Source organism: Pithys albifrons, chromosome 3 (genome assembly GCF_047495875.1).
Source record: "Pithys albifrons albifrons isolate INPA30051 chromosome 3, PitAlb_v1, whole genome shotgun sequence".
NCBI lineage: Eukaryota > Metazoa > Chordata > Aves > Passeriformes > Thamnophilidae > Pithys > Pithys albifrons.
This window is the reverse complement of record NC_092460.1, coordinates 76,455,927-76,481,536: the sequence shown is the minus strand read 5'-3', so window position 1 is coordinate 76,481,536 and position 25,610 is coordinate 76,455,927. Positions and strand designations below refer to the sequence as shown.

Below are 25,610 nucleotides of genomic sequence, written 5' to 3'. Positions count from 1 at the left end.
TGCACAGGACCCTCTACACTTCCTTGAGCTCTCAAGAGCCACAGACAGTAGAGTTAACAGTGATATGTTCAGCAGAGGATCTTTCCCAAAGTTATTTTTATGAATGGAACCAGACCATAATTATAATTGAAAACTCATGCTGAACTTTGTCTAAATCCATATATGTCTATAGGTCTGCAAACTATTCACTGTTTCATCCCAAGTAATTAATGAGCTATTCCATCTGCTTCAGTAGTTTTTGGCTCTGATTAGAGCCAAAATGGGACCAGCAGACTGTTTGGAAAAGTATCCAGTGTAAACACAACACAAACCTCTGCCTGCTGAATCTGGAGACCAGTGTATAACACCGAACCTTGAGTGACTCATACTCTTGCAGAACCACAGGTTCCTTTCAGCCTTCCTGCACCAAAGCAGCAGTGCACTGTGGGTATTACACACTTGATCAAGATGACAGGACACAGTTAAAACTTAGCAATGCACTCGTGTCATCTGATCGTTGTGTTGCAATAAGGGGTTAAAATAGGGGAACAGACTAGTGCTTAAGAGGAAAGATGTGACTTGCTAAACCACAACTGTTTTCACAAGAAGTATAAAAAGTGCATATTGTGTAGAAGTGTTTTAATTATTTCAATTTTAAGATATAAACTTCTGAAATTCACTTTTATTAATGTAATAAATACTCGATTAATTCCTCTGTATTTTCAAAATAAATTTTTCCCATTATTATTTTTAATGATTTGTCTTAAAATATTGTTTTATCAGATGGAAGAGGTGATTGAAGACATAATCAATATGGAATCAAATTTTAGTGATGAAGCGATAGGTTGTTCTGAAACACCTTTACTTATGCAAAGAACTGTAAGTATTTTGTCAAATTTTGTCTTGCTGTTTATACTAGAATTTGAGTGATTCAAACACATCACAGTTCAGAAACTAAGGCATAGTATCACTGGACTATTCTTCTTTCTCTTCAGTTGTTTGTCTTTTTGTCAATAAATATTATAGAAAAGGACTGTGGTGGAACACATTTGTTTTAAGTGGTCTGAATAGCATTTAGAGTGCAAGCCCAGCAAAAGGTCTGGTGCATAAGCCATTGGAGTTACTAATTCCTATGCAGGACAACGGATAAAAGGAGTTTCTGGATCCTAGAAGCCCTTTTAAATTCTTGCTAAAAGATCCTTCTACCTCAACTATAAAAAGTCAAATCTTCCCCATGAAACAGCTTCTGAAGTATAGTAGTTTCTCCAGTGTCTAATGCTGAAGCAAGTGTGGGCTCTATTTCTTAATTTTCAGAAAGACAAGTTGCATTTAGTTGAAAAATTTCAAGGACAAATAGGAGAAATGTAACTTTTCAAGTGAAATGCTTTATGGGAATTAATGTATAATGTCTTTATGTAAAGAAATAGCAGAGGACTAACAAAGGCTACTTATGTTTCCATATATGTTAGATATTTGAAAAGGAAGGATGGACTGTTTTTGGACACAACACCACATTGAGCATTATTATTTCTGAAAGTAATACCTATCAGTAAGTTTGATGCACTTTATAGAAGGATGTCCTGTGTTGTCTCAACCTTAATTTATGTTGGGAACTGTTTGTCCTCAGGGCTTCAAAATGTATACTGATAAAGGGAAACTTCACTCTGGTGAGGGCAGAAGGTCTTTCACAGGTAGTGACAATCTACCAAGTTCATTTCAGAATACAGAGTCAAGTGTTTGCTCTTAATCACTCTCTGAAGGAACATCTTTTTCTGACTACAGAACGTCACTGACTACAAAAATACCTTAGCAGATAAGATTTCTACTGCCTTGTGTTACCCACTATCCAGTTCAGTATTACTGTCAATTAAAAGTTCCATGAATATCTTTTATTTCCATGCCAGTTAGAGAACTAATACAGCTGGACAGATTTATACATATCTCAGTACAGAACATAGCAAAGAAATGCTCCCTGGGAGTGAATTAATATTTTGACTCAAATTAACTTGAGGCAGGGGAGGATTCTTTCAGGTGTAGCACAGTGGGATGAGGATGAGAGGCATGAATTCTGGGGTTTGGATTGAAGTCATACTCTCTCAATACCTTTTAAAACTGGATGATGTTAATCTATGCTAATTCCAGGCTCATTAGCCTTTATCTTCAGCCATGAAGGACGTATCTCTCTAAAATATATTTAGTATCCTACTCTTGATGCTAATTTGAGGCCTAGCTAAAACTAAAGCCCAAATGACCACAGCAAGGAAATATGCAAGGACTTTTAGGCCTTGTTGGTATAATACTTGCAAAGATTTTGGACTCCTGCAGTGCCTCTGGTCAAAGTAATGGTATTTGGAGTTTTGTTTGTGCTGAGGATATCATCAGGCTGCCAGCTAAGGCAGGGACTAGCATGAATTTCCAAATCTCCTTGTTCAACACTTTGGCAAAATAAAGCCTGCCTTCAACAAGGTGTATGAACTGCATCAGTGTGGAAGAAATGTAGCAGTGTGTCTGCCTCTTCTGTCCTCTCTTCTAGCATTGTGTACTCCAAAAATATACAAAAGAAATAGGCATACAGGGGTCTTCCCAGGCATTTAGCTCATGACACATAGTTTTATGGCATCTTTTGAGCAACATCCTGAATCTGCCTTCAAAGTTTTGGTCATAAGCTGTGTAATAGAGAAAGATAGAGCGACAGGTGGAAGAAAAGTTTTTCAGATTCAGTTTTTCATTATCACATTAAGCATAAGGAAAATTTCTTTCTCTGAGCTAAAAATGTATAAATTGCAAGACTCGGACTAGGGGACATATTCCAGAATGAAAGAACATCTAAATTCCCTGAGAAGATGTGCTGAGTTTGTGCTGTACTTGAGCAAAGACTCACATTAACTCTCATGTACTTCTGCAAAAGGTGCCTTGCTGAGGTGGATGCTATGAATGTAAAGTAAGTGAGATCACAGGTGAGACTGAGTTTCCTGTGTATCTGGCTGTTTTGATGTTTGCTTTCTCTGTACACTTTTCCAGTCTAATGCTTAGGTATCTTTAGAATTTCATCTTAGATTTTTCCTTACTTAGGATTGTCTTGATTTTGTAAACTGTGCAGAATAGTCTCTGAAATTCTGAAAAAATCTGTCTCAGTTTTCAGAATGTGTTATACGACTCGTGTTTTTTCAGCAAAATCTCTTCTTGAAAACGTCAAAATCACAAAGCCAGTTTCTTTTCACATTGCTCTCAGTAGACAGTGGCTGAGTAATCTTTCCTCTTCTTACAGTGCTACCTGTTGTGTGTTGCAGTGAATTAATGTTTGCTTTAGTTAGATGTACCCATGTACCATTTTAATGGCACATTACATGAGGACATTGAATTCTGTGAGACCACTCATGTGAATAATTTCTCAAAGGCTCATTGTCTGACCCTGAATTAATGAATTACAGTTATGTATTAGTAGAATCAGAGAATTGAAAAGAAGAACATTCCTCCATCTCTCATTAAAATAATTACAGCTTCTGAAGCTGTAATTCTGGATTATGTGGCTTTTATTATGTTTGGACCCAAATTTATAGTTTCATAAAACTGTCTGGTTTTGGGTGGCAACTTAAGGATTGTTTAAAGTAGGGAATTCTCTGGCTGTGTTTTTGTTTCTCTTCACAGTACCCTAATGGCAGAAACCTACTTTTTATAAGAATATTTTAGATTTCAGTTAAAATATAAAATTAGATCACCCCTATATGTAAGAGGTCTTGATTCTTCTGAAACTATTTGTAAACCAAATTATATCTTTGTTCAGAAAACATAGCTGAAATAAAATCATAACTATTCTTATGAACTATCTTTGGATAAAAACTGTTTGTACACTGTGGAGAAGGTAAAATTTAAGAAAAAACCCATTGAAGGTGATACCAATTTTAAGTAATTTTTCCTTGCTGTAATAGTTTAGGTTTATAAATCTTTTACTAACAGACAGTAGGATTTTTTTTAATATGTCCAGTACTAAATAGAGCCAAGAAAAAGTGCTTCCATGTTGATGTGGGAAGAAATTCTTTTCTTTGAGGGTGGTGAGACACCGGAACAGGTTGCCCAGAGAAGGTGTGGATGCCCCAAACCTGGTGGTGTTCAATGCCAGGTTGAATAAGGCCTTGAGCAACCTGGTCTAGTGGGTGATGTCCCTGCCCATGGCAGGGAGGATTGGGACTTGGTGATCTTTAAGATTCATACCAACCCTTAGTATTCTATGATTATTTGGTTTATTTTTAATATGTTTTCTTTAATGATCCCCTTGAATGATCTTGCCAGCAGAAATGCTTTCTGAAAGCAATGGAAAGAAGATATTGTTATTATATATGGATAAAAGCATCATTATTGTGATGGAAGAATTATTCTCAATCAGAAAGCAGAAGGGCCTTGGTAGTCTGAGACAAAGGTGGAGCATTTATTAGTTAAAACAAGTTATTTAAAAAAAAATCTCTCCCAAATATTTAAAAAAAATGATTCTTTCCTTTAAAGAAAATAAATACTTAGAAGTTTGAAATAGCATTAGTTCCTCCAACAGTTTCAGCTCTAACCGCATACTGAAATCATTATGGTGATATTGGTGCTTTGAAGTTTGCATCACCTCAGAGATTTAGAGCTGCTACAAACAATGGATCTTTTGTTGGTAACTGTCTATTTGTGAGCTAACCACATTTCTTCAGTCCTTGTTTACATATGACTTAATGTGTGTGGTATTTATATGCTGGGATAAGAATTAAATCCCTAACAGAGAAGGGAAGCAAAAGCACATGGGCATGCTGGAAGGTAGGGGTTGTGTCAGCCATGAGCTGGGGGTCAGCTAGACAGGGGAAGGGTAGCAGAGAGGGGAGTGCAGTGCTGTGTGAAGGCAATGTCTTGCAATGGGTCAGTTCTTGAGGTATCTTGTGAGGCTTCACTGCTTCACTTTCATGATTTCATTTCATATACTCATAGTTCAATATCTCATTAAGATTAGGAGCTACTGTCTGCTTCCAGTCTGCTTGGGAGTCAAGTCACTCTTGCAGGAAAACTTGTGGAGAAAATCCTCAGTTGCTTCATGGCTTGCTTGTATTTGTTTTGCTTCTCTGGCATTTAAAAAAGTCTTGTGTTGTACAGGGATAGAGTAGAAGTCAGATCAGAACAGGACAGGATAGATGTTTTTCTTCTTTAATTTTTATGATTCTATTAACTACAGCTGGTATAAAGTCCTGATGAAATCTGTTAACTCTACTGTTCATTTTATGGAGACACTATTGGTAAAAGCATAGTTCACTCTGTCTGAAAATCTCACTGCTGTTCCAAGGTCTTTGAGGTCACAGTTTCTCATCATGACATTAATAATTTGTATTTGTATTAATTATTTGTCAAATATTGATGGTTACCATCTGGATAGATTACAAAAATTGCTGTGTGTCCCATTCTCAGAAACCATACAGAAAGAAGAAATTCAAGTAGGTATGCTCCAAAGTATATTATTCAATAACTGCTGTGATTATTCAATCATGAAGGAAACCTGGCTTTCCACTAGAGGTGCATATAGTATTGCTGATCTAGGCAGCCCCCTGAGGATATTTTATTTAGTGAATACTGGTGTCATTTGGCAACCTTTATAAGTTGATAAAATCTGCCAAAGTTCAGAACCATTTTCAAGAAAAGGCCAGAGTAAACATTAACAATCTCATTTGCTTAGGTTGGGTAACTTGAAAAGGCTGCATAACATCAATGAAAATGCTTTGTCAGTCACATTCTACACTAGATTAGTCTTAAAGTCCAAGGAAGCATCAAAGTTCACCTACATATATAAACTTCTCTCTAGCACTCTCTGGTATGATTTCCAAGTTTAATGAAAAAGAAAAATGAAGGAGAAGGAACAGTCGGTAGCTATTGAGGAAATAATAGACTCCTCAAAAATAAAACTGGTGAGCAAATATTTTGTTTGTCTTTCTTCAATACTATAAAGGTTAGGAAGTTGTGTCTTTTAGTTGCTTCAGTTGCAAAACAATAACAGTGAAAAGCACAAATGGGGAACTCTTCAGGTCTGTTTTCTGCAGCTGGAGATGTCTTTTGTTTTGAATGTCATATGAATGTCGGTAAATTTTCTTTTGCTGTTTCACACAATTTAGTATTTTGAGGCTGAGATGGGCAGTGTACAGTTCTCTACCCCGCTCTAAGAATCTCAAATATATTGGGTATGAGTGTTTGCAATTTACCTCATGCTGTAGAAAAGATATTCATAGCATGGAGCATACTTTACTTTGGGTCAGGAGAAACTGTGGTCCACTTTTTTTAGTGGGCCGTACGCCTATGACACTTGATTTCCAGCTGGAAGTTGGATGATGACAAAGCATCACTTCACTTCCAGGTTGTGTCTGTTATGTTAGTTTTGTAACCAGAAAAGCCAAGAACAGCTAAAAACATACAATTAAGAGATAATAATTGAAAAAAGCAGATATCTTCTGCAAAGGATTGATTCTCCAGAAAATTCCTTTGCTTGGTCATTTTTGATCAAAAAATTAATTAGACAATGGACTTCTATGTATATCACCAGGGCAGGAATGTACTGTGACTAGGAATATGAACAGAGTTCATTTTTCTCTGATGAATAATGAACCAGCTTGATGATCATTATTTGAAGATGAAAAATGAACCAGTTTTCATGCATAATATATAATATGAAGTATAATATATCTGAACATAAAGTGATTCGTTGAGGAGTGTGTAATTATGAACCATGTTAAAGATAAATATAGAAGGAGATACAATTTGTTCAAATGAAAACATGTCTGAGGAGGCTACCATTTTCTGCTGTTCTCTTTAGATAATAAAAAGAGAAATTAGAACATTTGGGTATTAGTTGTTACTGAAGACCATATAGTCTCAAAGTATTTTGTATTGCAATTACAAAAGGACCTAAAACATTTAGCTGTGAATGGGAACATCTTGTTCTAGACTCTCAAACCAGTATATGCCAGATTCTTTGGCCATTGAGAGTGTAAACACATCTTTACAAATGAAAAGGATAACACAGTTTATGTTCAGCTTTCTCCAAGTAGCATAGCAATTGAAGATGAAAGCCAGAGGCTGAACTTTAGTCTTTTGAGCACAGGACTTGCATTGATTCACAAGATTATGCATGCTGTCTGCAATACTTTTGAAAAGATGAAAAGTCACAATTAACTAAAACGCATATGGAAGATACAAGAATTACCCCATTGTTTTCTTTGTCAAAACTTGGAAACACCCTGTATACCATATATTGCTATTTAAAAAATGGTTTTTTGATGACTGGATTATTATACACTTATTGATCAACTCACTATTTTGTCAAATTCAGTACACATTTTCATGTCAATCTGTGACGCTGAAAGATTGAAAAAAAGCTTTATTTACCTGTCATGAATAAATAGTAAAGGCATGGCAAGCAATTAACAGTGTTTTTCTGCTTTGTATCCCAGTAACACAAATACTGAACAAACTTTTACTTGACTTGTAAAATGATCTGTGGACACTGTTCCAAGTTTAGATTTTTATATTTGACATGTATGTATGGGATGAGAATTTAAAAATGTTATATAATCTCTGCTTTTATTTACTTTTTAAAAATTAACATGAAGAAGAAAGAACCGCATTGAAATAGATGGGTGGTAACTTTTTTTTTTTGTGGCTAAGAAGGAGAAGTGGCTCCATTTTACAAAATTCTTCTTGGAAGTGATGCTATCAATTAATCTCATGAAAACGTGATTTAAGTGAGGTATATTTAGTGGTGGGAAATGGTAAAGTATTGCCCTAATCTTTTAGATGCAGTCTGAGCAAGTACCAATTTTTACCAAGCATGGAAAGAAATTTTCTCTTGCAGATACAGTACTCAGCCTTTCAGGTTAGGCAGCTACACAGTCTCTTCTTGGGATAAGTATACCAGCCTCTGGTAGAGGCAGTTTGGTCCTGACCTCTGTATTTTTTGGGTGCATCTTGACCCTTCTGATTGTACACTTGGGCTTTTGGGTGGGACTTTGAAGAACTGAAGAAAAACTGGGAGAAATGGTGGCTGGAAATAAGTCTGCACTAATAGGACAGTCCATCCTGCTGTCTGTTTGCAGGTTCCTCAAAGGAAAGGAGGCTAGCTGATGAACTGTTTTGATCTGCAGGACAGTCCAGATACCTTTGGTGAAAAGCTCTTCCTATCTTTGGGTTTAGTAATTTTTAACAACTAAAATGTCTGGTGTCTGCTCTTTAAAAATGTGCACCCTCCATCATACTTGATTAGTGGCATCCTTTGGATGTATGGAGAGCTGTTTCCTACTGGAGTTAGTCTTTCTAGCTAGTCCTGCATGCGTTGGGTTTGTTGATTGCAAACTTCTTTGCATATTAGTAAAATCCAATGCAGATTATCTAGAAAGTAACTGAACAGAATTGCTTTCAGGTTAAGGAGCAAGCTACAGATAAGGATTTATTTTTTTTTAAATAAAGGATGTTAATGAAGTGCCCCAATAATCAATCCTCAGCTTCAGTTTATTTAATATTTTCATTAGTGCTCTTGGTACAAAAAATACATTTATACTGATGAAATTTACTGAGGTAGCAAAAGTATAAAGTATTGCCAATACAAAGGAGGATAAGGATATCATAGAGGAAGAATTATATAAGAATATAAGACTGTGATGACAGAGTAGTCTAAATGGAATGAATGTAATAGTATTGAGTGCAAGGTCATTCATTTAAATACTAATAACAGGAATGTCTGCAGTAAGCTGAGAGCTCATTAACTGGAGATGACAGAAAAAGATCTGGTTACATTAGTTGCCCAGAGGATAACTGTAAGCCATCAAAATTATAGGACTGCAAAAAGGAGATAAATGTGATCTTAGTATCCATCATAAGACAGATTTCCAAGAGACACAAGGAAATATCCACTGTGGGATTCATTGTGCACAAAACTTCAAGAATACTGTAGACAAATAAAGGTGTCCACTCTTCAGAAAAACTAATTCAAAGAAGGAAAGGTAGAGAGAGGCTTGTTAGAACATATAATATCATGGGAAGTCTGTCTAAAGAAGCATAACCTGTTCTGTTTAGCAAAACAAACTCTTAAGGGAGCTGTATTCACTCACAGTAGCCACATGGGGATGTTGAACAATGAACTATACACATTAAAGAAACACAAAAACAAAGAAAATTTGTCTGGGAATGGAAATAAAAAAATAACTCTGACAATACTTTGCAATCATTCAACTTTTCCAACATACTCCAAATAAAAATATTTGAGGTGTGAAACCTAATTGATGTTAGATGGAGCATTATTGGCTTATGAAATAGATTATGTGATAATGCATTAAATGAACCCCATATCCAGGAAATGCTTTCTAGTTCAGAATGGACATTGCTACATTCAGTAGAATTTTTAAATTAAGAAAATTCTACAAGATTTTGTATACGTGTTGGACTGATATTCTCTAGCTATGCAACACTGATTGTGATAGAGCCACAATCCTTACAGACTTGAATGTTACTGTAAGGCAAATATCATGCAAAGATTAACCAAAATGGAAAAATAATTCAATAATCTGTGATCATGCAAGTGAAAACTGTTGCAACATGGAGCCCTAGGGACTACAGGTGAACAGGCCCAGACAACCTATATCCATATATTTTATCATCACATTAAGAATCTTTCTCTTAGAAGATATGGAAATGCTATTGGCTTAAGTCTTCCTTGAAATTACATGGTATTTACCAAGAGTTATCAAGCTACAGGATTTGGAATACCACATTATTTCCCTTAATAATTATTTCCCTTAATAAGTATTTCCGTTAGTAATGTTTTCCTTCAAAAAAAACCAAAAAACCCAACCAAAAAACTCAACCAAAAAAAACAACAACAAAAATCCCCAAATCACCAACCCCAAAACTTGATATTAGAGACTGCAAATTGTGATCACAGCTGCCCATTGCTAGTTATCCATTCTGATAATGAACCCTTAGTATCTACTGCACATTCCTGCCTGTGTAGCAGTTCAGACCCAAGTATTGAACATAGCAAGCTTTTCTTGATGAGACCTTCATAGTACATGCCTTGAACACTGTCAGCAAGCACAAGGTCTCAGGCACATGTGAGGTGTACTCACTCAGGTACTCCAGCTGAAGTTTGCTTTTATAATTGGTCTAAACTTCAAAGTTGAGCATCTTTCAGGACTGAGTCCCATGAATGGAAATTCTCATGTTCCAGTCTTTGCACACAGGAATCGAAGATCCCATGACACTTTACACAAAAGAAAGAATGTTAACCCCACTGTCCTTGCCAAATGCTAACTTCGTTAATTACAGTCTGCTTTCTTTAATTCTCCTTGCAGTTTTAATTAGATATGGTACTATTCTTTTCCTGTACCACGTTGTCACTGGTTATTTCCACTTAACCATTTGCTGTGCTAAAGTAGTTGATCTTTTGTCCAAAGCTGTCTGTATTTTGTAAGTAGGAAAGATCACTTACTATATTCTGCTCTTTTCAATATTTGTGTTCTCATCCCTCACAAACCACTTGCATCTAAATTCTCAGATATATATACATAAATATATATATCATGAATACAAGGTCTGGAAATTATCAGCACTTCTCAGAACAATGCAGGTATGAATCAATACAGCTCGTGACACCTGCAGGATAATTTCCTGGGACTTATGAATTTTCGTACCCAAATGTCTGTTTCCGCAGCTCTAAAGTGAAAGCAAAAACATGCTTTTGACACAGTGTATCGGCTGGAATTTTAAAGTGGTTTGGGATTCATCAGTTGTGACAGTGCTATTAAATTAATTGGAAGATCATCTCTGTACACATATAATATAATTGTGCCATTGCAAATGATTTGTGTTTGTGGTAAGATTGTGTTGAATTTTTGTAAGATTATGTCTAATTTTTTTTTAAATTTTTTTCAATCTTGTAAGGTAAGACTGGAGGCTATTTGAACACTCAGTACTGCAAAAACTTTCCCCACTTAAATAACGCCATAAGATATAAATTGCACTGTGATGTATGAGTTTTAGTGCACATTTAAACAACTAGATGTATCTTGACCTACAAATTCTATAATACATATGTGCTATATATTTTGTCTTTATAATTAAAAAATTAGTTAACATTTCTAAAAGAACTTCCTCCTCTATTAGACCAAAACAGTATCTTTCCTCATGTTGTATCAAAATTGGCCAATTTCTACTATAAAATTCTTCTCAGTGTTCAGTAACATTAGCAAGGAAATTCCTTGCGATTTTCCATGCTTAATAGAAATGCAGATCAAATTCAGATAGAGTTTCAACAAAATTGTTTGATACATTTTTTGACTGCATTTTAAAATAATCAGAATTTCTGATAATCAGAAATGTGAATATTTTCAAAGGAAGTTTCTCTTTTGTGATTTTTAAAATAAGAGTTTATGTGGAACTTTTCACATTAGGAGCACAGTGAGGTTTCATGAAGAGGTACACATAGATAGCCCGAAACAGTCACCCCAGACTTTCTTTAGAGTCAAGAAGAAGAAACAGGTTATTGAGTTCATCCTAAATGTTCAGGACAGTTCAAATTAACCATCCCCTATTCCTTCTCAGATCCTGACTCCTGACTCTGAGAGTTATTCGTTGCACACTAATTCATAGTGTCTTTTTCATGCTGACTAACTGTGGATGAAGACTGTGTATCAAAGGGAGATCACCAGTGGCCCTATCCAACAAAGCCACTTATTCATCATAGTGCCCATTACAATATACTGTATTTCTACTAAATTCACAGAAGAAAGAGGAAGTTGGTAGTGCAATTGACACTAAATTTCTACAACCTTTCCTGTCACCTAGGTCAGGATGACAGGCCTATAGTTCTTTCATTCTCCTTCTGGCACTTCCTGTAGATGGGTGTCACATTTGCTAACCTATAGCAAACTGGCTTCTCAGCAGTTAATCAGGGTGGCTGGTAAATGATCAAAGGTGGCTCAGTGAGCTCTTCTGCCAGAAGAAGAGGTCCTTGGGTACATCCCATCCGGCCTCATAAATCTATGTGCATCTAAGTGAAATAACCACTTCTCTTGGATTATGGGGTCTTCATTCTGCTCTTTGTCTTCTAGCTCCAGTGGCTGAGTACCCAAAGAACAAGTGGTATCACTGTTAAAGACTGAGGCAAAAAAGGCACTAAGTACCTAAGCCTTTGTCACTGTGTTTTCTCCCACATCCAATAAAACATGGAACTTCTCCTTACTCTTCCTTTTGTTGTGGATGTATTTATAGAAACTGAAACACTTTTTCATCATTATCTTTTACAGTAGTGGCCAGATAAAGTTCTGGTTAGGTTTTGGACCTTCAAATTTTCTCCCTGTGGAACCTCACAACATCCTTGCTGTCCTACTGAGTTGCCCCTTCTTCCAAAGGATACGCTGTCCGTTTTTCCCTGAGTTCCAGCCAAAGCTCTCTATTCAGCCAAGGCAGTCTTCCCCACTGGCTTATCTTTTGGAACATGAAGATGGCCTGCCCCTGCACCTTTAGCATTTCCCCTTCTTGGTCCAGTCTTCCTGGACTCCTTTCCCCTTCAGGACCACCTCCAAAGGAATTCTCTCAATGAGTCTCCTAAACAGGCCAAAGTCTGCCCTCTGGAAGTCAAAGTCCAGCTCTGCTGACCCTTCTCCTCACTTCTCCAAGAATCAAAAACTCTGTCATTTAATGATCACTGTGCCCAGGTCAGCCTCCAACTATCACATCATCCACCAGTCCTTCTCTGTTCACCTCCTGGACTGTTTCCTCTTGGCTGTTGTATTTCCAGCTGACATCTTGTAAGTTGAAGTCCCCCATGTGAACAAGGGCCAGCAATCACAAGACTTCCCTCAGCTGCTTATAGAATATTTCAGTTGCCTCTTCATCCTGGTTGGGTGGTCTATAACAGTCCCACTAGGATATCTGCCTTATTGGCCTTCCTCCTGATTCTTACCCATAAACACTCAAGCCTATCATCACCATCATTCAGTTCTAGACAATCAAAACACTCTGTAGAATAGAGGGCTACCCGACTGCCTCTCCTTCCTTGACTATTCCTTCTGGAGTAACACTTATATGAATCATTCTAATTAGTGAGATGATAGGATTCAAGTCATCAGTAGCTGAATTACTTGAGTTTAGGCTTCATTTTCATCATCTCCATATAGAGGGATTATTCTGTTTTCCTAATGGCTGATAAAAATTCTGAAATGATGGGGGGAAAATTGCTGGTGAACATCTGCATGAAACAAAGGTGATATGGAACATTTGGCAGAGGCTCTGCAAAGAGACCTAGACAAATTAGAAGGCTAGACAATCACCAACTGTATGAAATTTAACAAAGATGGGTGTAGAATTCTGCATTTGAGACAAGAAAACCCCAGGATACATGTACAGACTGGGGAATGAGAGGCTGGAAAGTAGCACTGTAGAAAGGGACCTGGGCGTCCTGCTTGATGGCAAGTTGAATGAGTCAGCAGTGCCCTGGCAGCCAGGAGAGTCAACCATATCCTGGGGGGCATCAGGAACAGCATCACCAGCCCATCGAGGGAGGGGATTGTCCTGCTCTGCTCTCCACTGGTGTGGCTTTGTATATTGTGTGCAGTTTGGGGAAGATATTAAGCTCTCAGAGAGTGTCCCAAGGAGGGCACAGTAGATGGTGAAGGGCCATGAGGGGAAGCCATATGAGGAGTGGCTGAGATCACTTATTTTATTCAGCCTGGAGAAGAGGAGACTGAGGGGAGACCTTATTGCAGTTACAACTGCCTTGTGAGGGGAAGAGGAGAGGCAGGCACTGGTCCCTTTTCTCTGGTGACCAGTGGCAGGACCAGGGAGGGAATGGCAAGAAACTGTCTCAGGAAAGTTTTAGATTGAATTTTAGGAAATGGTTTCTCATCCAGAGAGTGGTGGGGGTTGGGCACTGGAACAGACTCCCTAGGAAAGTGGTCACAGCACCAAGCCTGACAGAAGCATTTGGACAATACTCTCAGGCACATGGTGTGATTCTTGGGGCTGTCTTGTGCAGGTCTGGGAGTTAGACTTCGAGGATCCATGTGTGTCCCTTCCAAATCAGGATATTCTATGATTCAATGGTGTTTCATGCCTTTTACTGCTTAATGAAAGCCTTAATGTAATCAGATACAGACCATGGACAGACACTTGATTGCCCCAGTGTCTCTGCTAAAGAAAGGAGGTATATGAACTGTTATTCCAGACAACAGCAGCAGTTACATGCAATTCCCTTTATCAATTGTGTAATCAAATTCATTGGAAATATTTACCTGTGGTTTTAAGTTGAATTTACTCGTGTTCTTTCAAACCCTTACAGAATTCTGAACTTTCAGGTGTATTGGTATTTTTTTCATTACCAGCTAAGTTGGCCATTCACAACCTTTTCTCTTGGATTTGGACACTGTTATTTGAATTAACACCTTCGTGAATAGACTGTAGATGTTTAACTATCTTTCAAGGGTAATTTGGAATTGGTGCTTGAAAATTAGAAGTGAAATATGTAAAATATGATAGATATCCATTTCTTATTTGTTAGATTATTTATTTAATTATATTATTTTTAGTGATTACTATTTCCTAACATTTCACAAAAACAGTAGCCTAAATCACATAACATCCTTATTCAAAGTCCACTGGAATGAGGATAGAAATCACATCGACTCTCAATTTTTTATATCATTCTGTTTTTATATAATTTTAATAAGCCAAATTAATTTACATGAATGTAGGAAGTAATTAAATATGTGTCTAAAACTAATATGAGTTCACTCTTGTTATGTAGTTATCCTATCACTGGAACAAAGGAAATGCAAAGGTAAAGCTGCAGTGAAGTCTTTAATACTTGTCAGTTTACCCCTCTGGAATGAAACAAAGGTGCTTAACATGCATACTCTTAGCATTCAAATCCTACATATTAAACATTGCTTGTTCTTGGGTAATTCTCATCTGAATTCCAAACATTCTCTTTAACAGTATTTTCATTTAGAGATCAAATATGTAAGCAGATTTTCAAAACTAACTTGCTGTTGTGATTTTTAATGGTATTCAAGAATTATCAGTTTTCCTAGGTAATAAACATCTACTTAAAAATGAGCATGCTATTTATGTGCATTCAAAAAGAACTCTGATTATTTAATTGTATTAAACAGAACTGGGAGACTTTATCTGGCACTAGGATCTCAGATGATCTAGTGAAGTTCTTAATTTAATAAAATTATTATTTAAAAATAAAACATTTAAAATTTCAAATTTAATATGAAAATATAGGAAGCACTGCCATGCACACTGAGGAAGTAATTGGGAAATTGTGTTCATTCAAAATAATGTGTGCTGAAGCTCACAGTTTCTACAAGGAAAAAAATTATGAGAGTATGGTAAACTTTCCCTATACAGAACTCCTTCTAAAGAACACCAGACATATCCAAAGATGTTTGCTCCTTGCATTTATGTTGGTTTTTGTGGTTTTTTTAGTCTTTTAAGTCTTTAACTTAGTTTATTTTTTTTTATTTTTTCCTTACGTACCCCTCAAGCTATCTAGCAGCATTTTGGATATATATAACAGTGACCAGGGAATGGCACCAGCTACTATGAATCTCACAAATGCTTCTTGCCCCGCTAATCTACCTGTAAAAAGGGAACTCACAGGTAAAAGAACTCTGAGATTTTAGTATTTCATAATTGCAAAAGTGATGGCGTGTCTCTTAAAAGTTGAATAAATCTTACACATGAAAAAGATATCCCTAATTAAATTCTTGAGAATTTTGCACTTTGTAGTTTCTTGTAAGGGAAAGAACAAAGCAAGGAGAAATGTCTTCTTGTTGTACTCCTTTGTAGCAGCTCAGAAACTATGTTTCTCCCCTTCTTTTTATGAACATCAAGCTTCTAATAAACCTTAATATTTTAGAAAACATAGTATAGTCTTCTACATGTTCGTTCCTGATCAAGAGTATAAATAAACTGTCATCCGTTAAATTTGTTCCAGGTTAGAACAAATGGTTCTTTTAAAACTTTACAATAAGTCTATTCAAGGTAAATCTATATTAGTGTATTAAGAACTTTAAAAGTTACATTTAATTAATCCAAAGAATGCTAAAAATCATGTACAGTTTCTTAGTGTCACTCAGAGGAAACAATGAGTTTGTTCAATATCTTACAAATCTTATTAACTCTTGCATTATGGGATATAGAAAATCCATATTCACTTTAGTGTATTGTATGTTTTATCCTGATGTAAAATACAGCAAATTGGAGGAAAATACCCCTCCATGGTATTTCTATGTTCTCAAATAAAAAAATGTGTAATAAAAAGATCTTAAGCAGCTTGCCACATTTGTGCAAAATTTAGTAATTGTAACCAATAGATTTGCCTGTGATCTGCTTTAATAATAAAAATAACAAGGTAGTAAAAGGACTGGAAATCTGGTCTCCATGACAAGAGGCCATTTTGGAAAGGTGAAAGAAGTACTGAAATTTCATCTTAAGTACTATTTTAATAAATGTTACTTTCTGTCAGAAGCAGATACAAGAGCAATGGCAAAGGAGAGACAAAAAAAGGATAACCACAATCTCAGTAAGTATATGTTAATCTTCCATCTCATTAATTGGAATGTATGGAGAATGTAAAAATATTATACATTAGCTACCACATCTCTGCTCTTCTTCTAGAACAGCATCTTACCAGGCTAATCAAATTGAACTCAGACTTCAAACACAGCCAACCACAGAGCTTTCTTTCATGAAATTAATTTCCGTCTTTCTTTTCATATTGCAATTAATTTATTTCCATATCACCTCCTGCTAGTATGTTTTTATCCTACAGTTGTACACTTAACTTGATGTTGTCTCTAAGAATTACAGTGCAAAACCGACAAGAAAGGAAGGAGATTATGAGAAAAACAAGAGTGAAAATCCAGTCTTCACACCTTATTTACTGAAGCATCCAAGCAAAAGGCTGTATCTCTCAATGGGTGATGGGGAGGGGAAAAAATTGTATTCTTAAGTGCCTAAAGTTATGAAAATTTTATGTCACGAAAGGAGGTAAGGTCAGGGCTGGGTGAGACTCACAGTGTTCTGACTCTGCTCTGATACACAAGCCCTGTAACCTCTGGACTCTGGGATACACCTCTTTTTCCTTTATGGAGAGCAGTGCAGCCAGGTACAGATGTTAGGCATTTTGGTTTTAGAGGAATAGTCTTTTAGAACATAGTGAAATTCATAGTTCAGTGTCTAAATAATAGATTTATAAAAACAAAAGAACAATTTAGTTTATACAGAATAGAAAAAAAAATCAGTCATTACTGAGAGAAAATTACATATAAAATTAGGCAATTTTTCCCTGTAAAGGTTAATTTGAAACAAAAAGCCTGAAGGGTTCTTTTTGGAAAGTGTTGAATAGAGCAGTTACACTTCCCAGTTCTCCTTTCCACTTTTTCTAACAGAAATAGTATAGGAGTTGGATTCAAAGATCCTTATGAATCAACTAGAGATATTCTATGATTCTATGAATTTAAATCCAATTTGGTAATTAATTAATAGCCACTATTTATATCTTTATTTTCTTCTTTATATCTTGGTTCTCTGGCTATTTCAGTAATCTTACAGGGATTTATGGCTTTACATGCATGAAATTACACACTGGAAAGTACACATCCACTGGTATAACATGCTGCAAACCACTGTGAACAACTTTCTGCTACTGAGAATTTCCAGAAAGCATCCTTACATCTGTCTGGAATTGTTTTGGGGACTACAGACAGATCATGTAGATTTTTAGAACTGTTGCTAGCCCATAATCTCTGAAATGCCAATACAGCTGCTGTATGTCTTGTTTCGGCAGGAATGGGGAGATTTTGCTGAGCTAGGAAATGTGGCAAGTAGGAGTTGTCTCAAACTACAAGGGGAAAGACAGGGTCATGTATACATTAGGGCTACCAGGTCTTACCATTGCCTCAATTGTTTATTTTGGCTCTGAAATCATCCTTCCTAATCACAGAAGAAATGTCTGAGAACTTTCCCTCACCACTGAGAACTGAGCTGAAGGCAGTATGCCATGATGACAGCATTGCAGACAGGCAGCATCTATTTTGGTTTGATTCCAGGTGTACACTTCAGAGCTCAAAGTCTCTCTGGAGATAACTCTACTATCTGATGGCTTGGACATAATAATGCATTGCATATAAAAGCTTTATTAGTGTCATTTAGTCTTTTATGAGGACCAGATTTCTTAGACATGGTCTGAAAAATCAGTTTGTAGAACCTGGTCAGAACTATACAAACATTTAACTTTCAGGTTGACTTAAGGTCCATATTTTAAAGAAATGTTCTTGCACATTCTCATACCAAGGAGGAAAAAAGGAACAAGAAACAGTTTCCTGTTGAAAGGTTATATGCTTAATGAAACAGTGAAAAGGGATTTAGATTTAGGAAATGGAACCACTTCACATAACAAGAGTTTAAACCTTTAACCGTTATTAAATGTTTAGTGTTTTTTTTTTTTCTTTGAAGTAAAGAGTGTTTTATCATCATCCTGTCCATGTAGTTTGAAAAATAATTTTCTGGTTTAGTTTAGGTATAATTCTAATACTTGAAATATTTTTGATAACTCAGGATCTCACTGGAACAGTAACAGACATATATCAGGAATACTCTATTAAAAAGTTTCCAAGTTTCAAAATTTCTCTCCAACTCATTGGCACAACCACTGTAAGTTTCTTTTTAGGAAAAAATCAAAAAGAATAAAATATAAAGAGTTCTGTAGGTGTCCACTTGTAAACATAATGTTTTCTTTGCCTTGTTTTATAGACAATGTTCAATTGACTACTTTTTGATGAGTATCTTGAAGAGTTTTCCACACTGTAAATATTAAATGAACAGCAGCTACTATGTCATAGGACTGTATAGCTAAAGTATATCCTTAACTCTGTTTACCCTGCTATTATTTTGCCAACAGAACTGAAATATATATTTTTAATATTTCAGTTGCTCTGTGCTTTTTACACTGTACTCTCCTACAAGATTCAGCACGTTCATGTCAATGGGATCCAAGGGTTAGCTTAGCGGTACTCTCAAGAGGATTATAAACCTGTCTCCTGCACGTGTGTATAATGACTACAAAACCTGAGATGCTTTAATTTGTTGCGTGAAATTCCTGTTTCTAGAGAGATCAAGACAAGATAATACATCACACCAAGGTAGAGCACTTCATTAGAATAAATAATAACACACAGGAAGTTCCCAGAGCTGAGATTAGCTAGGGAGGAAATAACTGACTGCTGCGCAAACCAAAGAGCCTCACACAGACAGAAGAATACACTTTATGTACTGGATGAAGTAAAGATCTAAAAATGATCTATGCTTGTATGACTATGAGAAGACTGAAGTCAGCCTTGAAAGACCCACCAGAAGGCCCTTGGCTGAGCACTTAAAATTTGGCTTTACTGGACTTTTTGTATTTATATTCAAAATTAGGACATTAGATTTCAAGTGAACCATGGAGCATGTATCTATTCTGCCCATGTTCTAGGCTGGCCAGGGCTGGTCTGACAAAATACAGTGACATTAGTATATTGAGCCCAAGGTAAGGTCTTCCAAGATGCAAAGGATGGAAGGAAACAGCTCAGTGAGATGTTAGTGATGAACCAGAGCTGAATCCTGCTCATTCCGTGAGATTTGGATCGAGTTAAAGTACAAAGAGGAGGGAGTGGACAAAAATATGTGTTACACCAGCAGAACATCAGTAGAGACTGCTGGTCCCTGACTATATTCTTACTGAATATACTTTGGACCTATACTTTAGAAAATGTTGAGTTTCTGAAGGGTCTCATACTCCAACCTGGATACCAGTACAATCCTGGTATAGTGACCTGAGAGCACAGAGAAGGGGAACTAATTTTAAGAACCTTATCTTCTGTTTTTCCCTTTCTAACTAAACTGTAAAATAAATGAAGATACCCTACATAGCTTTTCTTAGGACTGGCATAAATTTAAATCCAAAATATACTTTTATTGTTTAAACCATGCTTTTTAAAATTTTCTCTGCATTTTAAAAGTTACTGTAAACTTGCTTGGTCTATCCATAACCAAAGAAACAGGTGTGCTGGGAAGGAAGTATTTCTGGGACACAATCTTTCTCTGTTTCAGTTAGGGGATATGATTGCCGTTATGTCCTCTGTGGTTTGAAATGCTGATAACTGTAAATAAGGGAAAGTGAAGCTGTTACCTGTGATCTGTAACACGAGTTCTGCCAAACTATTAATTGCTGGATGAGTTGTCTTGTGTCCCTGTTGAAGTCACCAACAAAACTCTGCTAAGTTGAAATCCCTGCTCTGGTGAGCATGGTGGCAAAAGGCTACAAAAGCATTAGGAAAAAGAAGTGTTAACTCACATTTAGACAATATGTGACTATTTAATTCTCTAGAAGTCTAGTGGTAAATGTAGGAAAAAACCCCTATAGGTAAGGTAAGATACCAATCGTACTTATCATGGTGTTTGAGAGTAAGTCAGAGACAGGTAGGAGATCATGTTGGGAGTGCTATTTGAGGAATAAATTTTCTGTGCATTGACTGACTTGCTTATAACTAATTGAAATGTTTTATGTTGAATTTCTCCAAGAATATTTCACTATAAAAATAGTAACTCTTTCTTTTTAACAGTTGAGCGAAGAAGAAGGTATAATATTAATTACCGAATCAAGGAGCTTGGCACACTCATCCCCAAGTCTAATGATCCGTGAGTTCAACAGTCTTTCCTATAATAATGTTTATAGTTTAAATACAGGAAAAAAAGACAGTTGTATATACTGGCTATAGGATTGAGTAATGGGATACAAAATCTTCCATGCCAGGTCACTGGCTCATATCAGGCTGTTAAAGTATCAAACCTTTGACTTTTGGTGCCTGCTGGAAAAATTGTAAAAGGATAATAAAATGAAAGGAATTCCATGGTGTTTAAGAGAGACAGCCACATCAAGGAGAATCAAACAAACAAACAAACCCCAAATAAAACTAAAAATAAGGAAAAAAATTGAAAGATCTCTCCCTGGATACATTTGTGTGGTGTCTTTAGAGAAGGGAGTGATGCTTTCAGCCCTTGCCCGTGGCCCTCTAGTGGGATAACACAAAATTCACGTTGTCACTGCTCTTTAACTAAGGAAAAAAATCAGTATAGGAGACTGTAGCCTGAGCATTTTTCAAACGTCCTCCACTCGGTGCAGGGAAAACACCAGTTCTTAAATTCAAGGATAAAAGTAATAATTGATATAACTGCTATAATATTATAATATTTTATACTAATGCATGTACTTACAGTAAAACAACATGCATATTGCTTGAAATATCAGCATTCCCTTAAAGCTTATATTTGTAATCAGTATGAGAAAACCTGCCTTGTAGGAAAGGCCACTGCAGGATTAGCAATAACAATTCAGTGGGATATTTAATGCTGAACTTTAGCCTTAAATTTCTCATGTCACTCAGGGAAGACTTAAGACCATGAATTAGCATGATTGTGACTTCCATAAAAGTGATAATACAGGTTTTGTCTTTATCATTTACATGTCAATACAGACCTGCATGATACTTCAGATGAGAACAATTATTGATATTTCAGCTTTTTTCCCCCTCAGGACTAAGAAACTTTTGATTATATTAAGGATTTCTGCAACAATATAAAATTGCGTAAGACTCATGTAAGGCTTACCTAAGTGCAAGATTGTCTTCACTAGGAGTGAAATCGCCAGTGGGAAAGTTTGCATCCATTTTAGACAACTCACCAACTCAGCTCCTTCTATAGCATCCATCCAAGATTAGATAAATGTGCATGTTTTTGTTATTAATATAGAATTAGGTGTTACAGCTGAGTTAAAATAAAATTAGCTTTAAATACCTAAATAAAGTTTGGGCCATGTAATCTATTGCAAGCAGAGACCGGTAGAAGTGTTTCAATTTTGCTGATCCATCTTTCAGTATTCAACACCATTTGGGCAAATAATTGAAAGATTTCTCTGAAAAACAGTGGATGGCACTGTTGGTTTGCAGCTATAAAGCAATAATAGAAGCCAGTTACACTGCAATTAGAAATGAGCATGAGGTACAAATTCCAGTTGCGATTTTTGATTGCCTGCAGAGGTGTTTCAGCTACATGTTTTGGTCTGGATTCAGGTATAGTTTATGAACTTAATCAAAACATTAATACCAAGAGCAATTAATTAAGCTGTTCTTAAAATTCATTATCTGGACCTGCAGTTTTGCTCCAGTAAGTGGATGGTGGACTTTACCTATAGATTGTGGCGGTATTGTCAGATGAAAAAGTTTTAGGTAAAGATCCTGAAGTCATTGCCTTATCTAGTTTTAGTCTGCAAACCCATGACTGAGTTCAGGAGTGTGACAGACCCAGAGTGATTTATGTGTACAAAAGCACAAGGAAAACTTAGATATCTCACATTCTGAAGACTGCTGTCTTCAAAAGGCTGTTAATCAGTACTCCTTTTGAAAGGAAATCTATTTAAAAGCTTTCAAGTTGGTGTTAGGAAAAAAAAGGCATCAAAATGTGCAGGGCCTTTGAAACACTAGGTTGCAACATATCTGCTGTAGCTTATCAGGATGAATTAAAGAAGTGTAAACACTTTATTTTTTGTATTTGTATTTTTAGGTGGAAATATACTAATTTGACCATGTTGTTTTGTTGGCTAAGCAAATCAAAGTTATTGTTATTTCCTTTTGGTATGGTCTGGTGTTGCCAAATCATAACTCAGTGTCCTTACCCTCTCTTTCAGTTCTCACTTTTTTCCTTCATAATATGTTACTGTGCCCCAAATATGCCCCCTCTTCTTTGAAAGAAAGAGTTTTATCATGTCTAACAATACTTTATCTGCAACACTTTATCACATATAGCATTTTCATCTCTTAGACTGACTTTAGAAGATTCTTCTTATAGTGGAACCTTATCTGTACAAGGAGAAACCTTACTGATGCTTAGACTAATGACAGTGAGGAAAATCAGCCTTTGCATTGAAGAGCAAATACTACTATAACTAAGCCATTCTGGTTAGCATGCCTGTCCCAGATGGCTTGCTTCAAGAAGATTACATTCAGACTCAGGAATAGAAAAGGACATTTTTTATGCCATTTGGAAACCTTTTATGATTTATATTTCTTAGAAGTGCTGTGTGGGGGTTTTATTTCACTTTTGTTTTGTTAGTTATATAGTGAACTTGTTTGGCTCCTGCAGAGCTTCCACAGGGACTTTCTTTTGACTGGCTTAAACCCCTATTCTTTTCACCTTTTTTTTTTCTTTTTAATTTAATGATAAAAAGTGGGGATTACATTGCTTAAATAAATGGGTGTTTTAAGTTCACTTCATCAGCATTAGAAAATGGAGATAAGTATAAGTTACAAAGAACTTTGACTCTTTTGTTTAATCTTCAGTGCTTAGATATTGAAGTGCTAGATGATTCAGAAATGCAAATGAGTTATACAGAATAATTCAGAAATAGAGTTCTAAAAATGCCAGAAATACTCAGTAATATTTTGCTGAAAAATGCATAAAATGCTCCTCTAATTATACACACCTTTCCATTTGTGTTCAGCCTTTCAGAATCCACCTTTCAGGTGGTTAACAGGACTTCACACTGTGATGGGATCTGGAAATGCCTACACAAGACCAGTTTGATGGCAGCTAGACTTGAATTGTCAGAAAGCCAGAGAATAAAAAGCCCCCTTCAAGAATTCTAGTCATTTTATAGCACTGGGATATTAAGAGAACCACTGAGGATTTGGGCAGAAGCAGTGGTTTGCTCTCACTCTGCTCTCTGCATCTGCCTGAGCCTGACCTCTCTCTCTCTGTGTGCTCCAGCAGCCAGCACAGCTACATTTCTTGTATGCTCACGCTATTACAAAGTGGAAACTTGCTGACTCTTTCAGAATACACTTTGCAATTGTGCAAGTCATTAAAACAAGTACAAAGTCTTTCAAAGATTTTCTTTGAGCAAGTATAGTTTACAGTTAAATTCTCAGAAACAAGGAAAGAAATTATCTGCAAACATAGTTTCAACTTTGCAAATGCATTTGTTATTACTAACTGTCCTGTGTCTGGCAAACCCTGTGACTGTCACACTCTCCCAAAAGCTGTTTTTGTTAATTAGTTCTAGTCTTAGATGACCAGATGCTCTTGTCCTTCCTACAGGAGTTCAATTTATGTAAACAAGTGAAGCTCCTTTGACTTAACAAAGTTAAATTAATGGTAATGCGCTGAAGATCAGTCCCTTGTCTATGTTTAGTTTCTCCAAAATAGGAAACTCTTCTAGATGGGAGCTACATGTACAATTTTGGTCATTTGAGTTTTTGAGAGAGATTCAGATCTTAAAGATAGGAGGATCCAGGGTTTTGAGACAATAAAAAGGGGGGGGGGTACTTTTTTTTTTACTTTTCCATGCAAATCTTCTGAAGTGTGGTAGACTTCTGTTAATTAAACTCACTAACTCATGTGTAGCTTGCTAAAAATTTCAAATTATTGTACAATGTGCACACACAGAGACTAAAACGAAATCTTCCTTTGCAGAAGCCATTGCTGATGACCAGATTTACAAAACGTCTTACTGCTCTCAAATAACGTGGTTCACATGTAGAATTTCCCATGTGTTTTAATATTTATAGGATGCAACATTACATGCATTCAGTAAAAATGAAGACTAAGAAAAACAAGAGCAAAACAAAACAACAACAAATAAAAACCCCACACAAAAGCCCCCAAACTCAACATAGCCCCCTCCCCCAAAACCCCCTCAAAACAAAAGCAACCAACTCCAAGAAAGGAATTCATAGACAAAGAGTAAAATGAAAAAAAAAATCCTGCAATCTCCAAAGATCAATAGGTCTATATCTAACTTTGTGAATTCAAAACAATTCAGAATGCAAGTGTTTTTTTGTTGTTATAGTTTGCAATTAAATGAGAAACAATTGCCAGCGATTGCTCAGATTTTAAAGGTTCTCAAATGTGTTTGTAATCCTTTTCATTTCAATTTTTATCTCTACTATATATAAGCATAATATATAAATTCCTAAAAAGCAAAAACCACAATTTCCTAGTGCTGCCTTTATAATTTTGCAGATAGCTTTCTTTATTTTCACCCAATTTAGAATTCATTGCTTTAAGATAACAGAAACACAATAACTGATCAGGAAATTTCTAAATTCTTCTTTCACAGTTTGTACTTTAAGTTAATCCATTTTAAAATGCTGACTTGTTTTTACTTTCCATCATAGATGAATCTGCTTGCCTGCCTGCTAGATGCATTGTAGACTATTGCTATCCAGGAACCTCACCTGTACTATTGCCTCATTTGCCTTTATCATCACTAGTTCTATTGCTACTCTTCCAGCCCTGCACATCTGCACAGAGGCTCTGTTTCTCCATAGCACTGTCCTGTGACTGCTGTGGTGCTCTGGGCTAGAATGGATGAAGAGTGCTTGCAAGGCAGAGTCAGCGCAGATACCTGCAGTATTTTCTTTAGATCCTGGTACAGAGAGACACAAAGTGAAATACATGTTCACTTCTAAGGTCACCAGCTGATCCTTTGCTGCATGGCCTTCAGACATTGGAAGATTTAACTTCAA

The 25,610-nt window shown here is 36.2% G+C and overlaps 1 protein-coding gene across 2 annotated transcripts in view; it reads left to right on the top strand.

Moving 5' to 3' along the window:
- Positions 1–25,610, top strand: part of TFEC (transcription factor EC) — a 90,494-nt gene that overhangs the window by 56,155 nt on the left and 8,729 nt on the right. The window contains exons 3-6 of one of the 2 annotated variants that reach the window (XM_071552442.1): positions 763–858; positions 15,531–15,645; positions 16,514–16,570; positions 20,652–20,727. In XM_071552442.1, coding sequence (XP_071408543.1) covers positions 763–858; positions 15,531–15,645; positions 16,514–16,570; positions 20,652–20,727 — 344 coding nt within the window. Of the gene's footprint in view, positions 1–762; positions 859–5,789; positions 5,904–15,530; positions 15,646–16,513; positions 16,571–20,651; positions 20,728–25,610 lie in introns of those variants that run through there. The other variant, XM_071552443.1, reaches the window with a different exon arrangement.